The sequence below is a fragment of the Eupeodes corollae genome, chromosome 1 (assembly GCF_945859685.1).
Source record: "Eupeodes corollae chromosome 1, idEupCoro1.1, whole genome shotgun sequence".
Classification (NCBI taxonomy): Eukaryota; Metazoa; Arthropoda; class Insecta; order Diptera; family Syrphidae; genus Eupeodes; species Eupeodes corollae.
Window position 1 is genome coordinate 204,908,029 of NC_079147.1, and position 6,000 is coordinate 204,914,028.

General features: G+C 36.0%; 1 protein-coding gene and 1 non-coding gene across 2 annotated transcripts; one reads left to right on the forward strand and one right to left on the reverse strand.

Annotated features, from left to right (window-relative positions):
• Positions 1 to 1,476: 1,476 nt before the first annotated feature.
• Positions 1,477 to 1,569, forward strand: Trnay-gua (transfer RNA tyrosine (anticodon GUA)). Its single transcript has 2 exons — positions 1,477 to 1,513; positions 1,534 to 1,569. It is a non-coding gene; the product is annotated as a tRNA-Tyr (tRNA).
• Positions 1,570 to 1,706: 137 nt separating this feature from the next.
• On the reverse strand, positions 1,707 to 5,444 carry LOC129939671 (importin-9). The gene is made up of 7 exons (XM_056047772.1): positions 5,170 to 5,444; positions 4,479 to 5,105; positions 4,255 to 4,416; positions 3,556 to 4,198; positions 3,321 to 3,486; positions 3,078 to 3,254; positions 1,707 to 3,016 (listed from the first exon to the last, which is right to left on the reverse strand). The coding sequence occupies exons 1-7, from the start codon at positions 5,300 to 5,302 to the stop codon at positions 1,886 to 1,888; spliced, it is 3,039 nt and encodes a 1,012-aa protein (XP_055903747.1). The 5' UTR covers positions 5,303 to 5,444; the 3' UTR covers positions 1,707 to 1,885.
• Positions 5,445 to 6,000: the final 556 nt, after the last annotated feature.

The following is a 6,000-nucleotide window of genomic DNA, read 5'->3' on the forward strand; positions in this document are numbered from 1 at the left end:
ATTACTACAGTTCGAGTATACCTAAGTACATACTTTTGATTTGAGTCAGTTAAGTGTGGGACTTAATAGAACAGGTTTAAAATACTTATTAAGGCGAGGAAATACCGTTAAGACATTCAAACTGATGTTTTCTGTTTAGAATTAATAATTAAACCCTACTTTTTTGTAAATTCTTTTCCACTCACTGTACATTCTTTAAACTACTTTTTATAATGGACTGTACAGTGCAGTCCCCTGCTTGGGCACACTTTAAGATTTAGGAAAAGTGTTAGCTCGGGTACCAACATTTTTGAAAAACTTGAAAATACAAAATTTCACCAACAAATGTACATTATGAGTAAACAGGGATGATTTTTATGTCAAAAAGGGAACTTTGAAAATTACTTAAGATTTGAAAATGATTTTTCATCGCCCTAATCTCATCGAAGTTCAGAAAAAAAGTTTGTTAAATTAAAGTGACTTTGTTTCTTTTCTTACAACCTTTAAGTTATACCCAAGTTATATGTGACAGCTTTAAAAAAAATAGGAAAGGTTTTAAAGGAAGATCCAAATTCACATTGCTCATAACTTCATAAGGTTTAGAAATCAAAATGAGATACAAAAACAGACCAAGGTTAAGAATTTTTCACACTTTACAGTGTGAGACTCAAAAAAGAATGTATATACAGCTCGAGCGTAAACGAATGTGATTTCCTGGAAGAACAAGAGCTATTTTAATGGAATAATATAACATAAGTAAACTTCTTTCATAAAAGAAAACAGTACATTTAATTTGGGAGAAAATAGACCGAAAATGTAGAAAAAATGTACCCACAAAATAAGAATGTGCTGGATACTTTTCCTTCAAAAAATTCACAACAAAACTGAAAAAACAAACAATTTTACAATGCCTGCACAATACACATCATATATTGTAAGGACTTAGGAGTCCATTTATGCAACTTCTCTAGACCCAAGAGTATTTTTTAGAATTTGTATACACATTTAGGCATATGTTTCTTTATATCATACAATGAATGACAAATATTAAACCGGATGAAGCACAATACATTCATCAAGTGCGGTTGAAAAAAAAGAATTTCTGTTCCTAAAAGCACGTTCAAGGGTATATTAGAATCTATTTGATCCATTGCGAAATGGGGAGCACCCTTTAACTTATTCTTCCATACTCATACTCTCTAAAAATTCGAATGTATACATTTTTCAACACCACCCAAGCACAAGCTTAAGTGGAAAGTTGTTTGTGTTTGCGGCTGATTTCCAATCAGAAATTCCAGAGAAAGTTCCAGTTGAAGTATAATAATTCTCCTCTTGTTTGTAAATTTAACATTTCGTGTTTAATAATGTATGACTTGCTGTTTCGTGTAAGGTTATTTATAGAAATATAATAGCTTATATCAATGCTGGTAGAAAGATAGCAGATAGAAAATAAAACAATTCCCCTTAAATAAAAACTTTGACACGCATTTCTTAACACCTTCGATAGCTCAGTTGGTAGAGCGGTGGACTGTAGAAGTTAGAAACAATGTAGACATCCATAGGTCGCTGGTTCAAATCCGGCTCGAAGGAACCGTATAAGTTTTTTTAATAATTTTTGTCAGAATACAATTCAACTTTTGTTTCAATGCTTCATTAACCCGAAACTTTTGTTTGATACTTATTTCAAATTCCAAATAAACTTAAAAAATAAATTCATTAAATCATACTTAAACAGAAATGGTATTTTCTATTTTTATTCCTCTTGGAAGATTATTTCTTTACTTTAATAAAAGGATTATGTATACAAAAATAAATTTAATAATAATAAAGTTTTTCTTTCTTTTTAAACAAATATAACATTTTTTATTTTTTTTTTGAGTTTTATTTCAAATCCATGATCGTTTCGTTAAGCAACATCAACTTGAATTGATTTCATGATAATCTTCTCTGCTTCGCTCAAATGCTCAACAAACATTGTGAAATGTTCGTTACTACTGAAGTTTTGCAAGAACTTAGTAAGAGTTTCTTCGATGTTCGCTTGGAAAAGTGGATCCTTCATTAATTCCTGTATCAATTGATCATCATCGGGATTTTCGTCGTCATCGTCGTTAAAATATAAATCTGAAACATAACGAGCTTTGGGCGGTGATGATTTATCTCCCGGTGCTGCTTCATCTTCAGAACTATTTTCATCCGATTCCAATTCGGCCAATTTTGATTCTCTCAAATGACCCAGCTCATTGATGAGAAGCTTAAACATTTTGACTAAAGCTGGTATTGTTACCCAATGTGATGTCGATGTGGTCTGGGAACGAGTTTTGACTTTACCCGTTGATTCAGTGGTCATGAGTTCTTTCACAGTGATACTGGTTAGACGGTTGTCTTGAGTCGTAACTCCGTATTCGAAGAGCTTGCACAGAGCCATTGTTGTGACTTTGCGTTCGTACGAACCAAAGAACATAGTCTGTTTGGAAAGCCAATTTGTAAAGACAAATTGCAAGGCTGGTTCACCAGTTGGACCAGGCACAGTTGATAGGAAATTTAATACAGCATCCATTTGGGTTAGGAAGAGATGAGCAAATATAACAACAAGACTCATAATAACCTTAAGGCACTCCACTAGCTGCATCTTGCTTATAACTGCCTTAAGCAGAAGATCAATATTCTCACCAAGGAGATTTCCAACTTTCGAGATGATTGTAATCACTAGACGGCCAATTTGTCCCGCTGTCATCTCATTATTCATTGGATTCAGTAGCATTGTAGTAACCTGCATGATGTAATTTAGGCCTTCACCATTCTTGTACGAACACACTTGTTCCGGAGAGACAAAAATAAACGCTCGCAGACATTCTCCACCGCTCAACATTACCGAATGATCATCCGAACGAAGAACACAATGAATCATCGCTGGAAATGCATTGTCAATCAGGTTACTGCTCAATGGAGCCGATGAGTATTTGACTAGTGTGGTAAGAACATCGAGAGCAATGTCTTTGTTTGCTGCCTGCTCACCTTGGAGGTTCAAAATGCTTACCTTAAAGCAATATAGAATTTAGTTAGTTAACAAAAAGATACAGAGACAATTTTCTACTCACAATTGTTGGAATGAATTTCTCCTGCAACGGTTGCAGACAATGTGGATTCTGTGAAAGAACCTTTAACATGTCTTGAACGAGTTCCAGGACAAAGGGATCTTCAGGATATTTGAGGAATACTGCAATCGCCAATGGGATGAGTTTGTTATGCACTGAAGCTGCAAAAGCTTGATCAAACTAGACATGAAAACAACAATGTCAGTTGGAGATCATTCCCTTTTGGACAGTATTAATATAACTCACCGTTATGATAGTCGTCAACGACTCAAGCAACAGCCCTAAAACTGAACTCTTACATCCCGGAATCAAATCTATTATTCCTTCAACGAATCCTGAAAGTTTTGATTGAATTAATAGACGCTTCTCGCCCTCAGACTTTTCGTGACTTTGCACAAATCCATGTATCGCTCTAAATTACATAAACTCAAATCGTAGTATATTACTCAAATTCAGAAAAAAAAAAAAAATAAAAACCAACCTAACTGCACATATTTTCAACACAATTGGTTGCTCCCGCGAAAGACTATTCAACGTCACCGTAAGAATCTCCTCCAACATTTGGGGATTATACAGCGAGGACTTCGAGTATGAACTTAAAGTCCATAAACAACGACCAACTAGATGCGGGGATCCATCATAGCTCAACAAATTTCGGACCAAAGTCAAATAGTTTAACAAGTCAAATTGGTCCTCAGTTTCTAGTATCAATTCACGGAAGGTGTGCACAGCTACCATGCAAGCCTCGTGGATTTTCCACCAATTCTGGTTGCCCGCGGCTTTTTCAGCTTCGGCAACATTCATGTGCCGCCCGAGTGCCTCAGAAAGCGATGGCAGTACTTTGGGACCGATTTCGTCGTTGAGAGCCATCAGAACATCCTGTCCTGAGAGACGAATAGTTAGTTCAACACCAGACTCGTCCTCATCTTCAACAAATCTTTCTGGGTCATCATTCCAGGATTCGATTTGTTCTACTGGAACTTGTATGTACACAATCATTATGTATATAAGGTCGGTAAGGACATTTTTGATGATGGAGCGGAACTTTCCTGAGCCCACGATGCACTGGATAAATTCGAAGATTTGAATTAACATTGTTGACAAGTTGGTGAGTTCATCTTCGTCTGTAGAATCAGTAGACTATCTGAATCGATTCATAACAATTTAAAAGCTCTTTTACCTTCATTATCTGATTGTTGGAAGGGATTCTCTTCAGTTTGGTTGACCGTGACCTTGACATAGATGTCGGCAACTTGAGTGAGTAATTGCCAAATGGGCGGGAGTATTCTATTCATAAATGGCTGAATATACTTTGGCATTTCAGTTACCAGGAAAGTGAACACTTAAAATGAAACAACAAAAATACTTTAAGAAGGAGCTCCCATAAGTTGCAATTGAACTTACTTTTTACTATTTCTGTTTTAAGCATGAAATTCGAAGCAGTTCCTGTGTTCATGGCCAGCGATTGTAACAATTTATCCATGAAATTATTGAGAACCGGTTCCATTAGAGCAGCTTGTTGCTCTCGGTTCATAATATTGCACCCAATCGACATGAATAATGGTTTCAAAAGTTTGATGGCCGAAGTTCGGGTCTTGATAGTGTAAGTCTGTTCGCTTTCGAAGATTCTGTATACCTCCGAAATGATAAACGGACCGAGTTCCTTGATTTGGCCCTCGTCATAGGCAAACTCTTGAAGTATTTGCATTGCTCCATGTATGGAATCTTCATTGCCTCCTAGACACTTGATGATAATAGGAAAAAGGTCCGTCCACACACCCGGCCAATCGGTGGCAGCTATTGTGGAGATGACATTGGCAACAGCAGAACGAATCTTACTATTTGGATCGTACAGGCCGTTGGGCAGGATATTGCGAATAGTTTTCTTTGCCTGCTCTGTAACGATACTATTCTCTTCGCCTTCATTCCAATGATTTTCCACATAATGCCTCAACATTACACAGGCCATTTGTCTCAGACTCAGTTCAAATGACTGGTTCATGATTAATTCGGAAAGATAGACTCCATATCCTGCGATAATCTTTAATTTTATAATTTCTCTCTCTTAATAAAGGCACATTTTATGATAACTTACCTTCAGTGAATTCCAATTGTTTCATTCGTCCTTCGGCCGATACCCGAATGCTGGTCTCAGAGCTGAGTATGTTTTGGAGCTCTTCGAAAAGAGCTTGTTTGATGGAATCTGCATTTTGAAATGCTAAAGACATCTTTTTCGGAATAATGGGGTTGAGGGATTTGTTTTATATTTTCGATTAATTAGGTATGCACGTTGAAAAATCTGAACCAGAGTCGGTTGAGGCGTGAACTTCGTAGCTGTTGCTGTTGTTGCACAGTGCACATAGCATAGCACACGGCGAAACATATCAAACGTCAAAAAACAAAAATTGTGAGGTTAGATTTTAAGGCACTACTCCGGCAATTTGTGACACTTCAAGAGGTTTGTGTCTTTGGTAAGTACAGTACAGTAATGTTGGAAAATAGATGTCTTTTTTTCAAAAATTTTCAATTGAAAATTTCTTTATTTTTAACAGTGTTTTGATGGAGGGGAAATTGTGGGAAGATTCGGTTATGGGATAACTTAGATGTAAAATTAAGGCTTTGAATCTGATATTTATATAATTTATTGTTCAGTCTGTATATCGAAATTTTTTCATAGTGGTTTGAAGAATCCCAATCTTGATAATGCAGAAACGTAGTGGGAGTCAGATAAATGCTGAGACTAAAAAGTGGGAGGAATACAGCTTTTAACTTCTTATAAAATATCATGCCGTAGACCTTCACAAAAATACAATGACAAAATTATTCATAAAACCTAACAAAAGCTTAAATATAGTAAGGAAATCGGAAAATACTTTTTTTTTTAAAGAAATATGTTGGCTACAATATAAGGAATACCGTGTTTTTC

Excerpts from the sequence above, each read along its gene's own strand:
- LOC129939671 (XM_056047772.1), bottom strand. The coding sequence starts at position 5,302 with ATGTCTTTAGCATTTCAAAATGCAGATTCCATCAAACAAGCTCTTTTC. Across the intron at positions 5,106-5,169 it reads ACAATTGGAATTCACTGAAG|GATATGGAGTCTATCTTTCC; the intron begins GTAAGTTATCAT and ends AGATTATCGCAG. Across the intron at positions 3,487-3,555 it reads TTGAAAATATGTGCAGTTAG|AGCGATACATGGATTTGTGC; the intron begins GTTGGTTTTTAT and ends TATGTAATTTAG.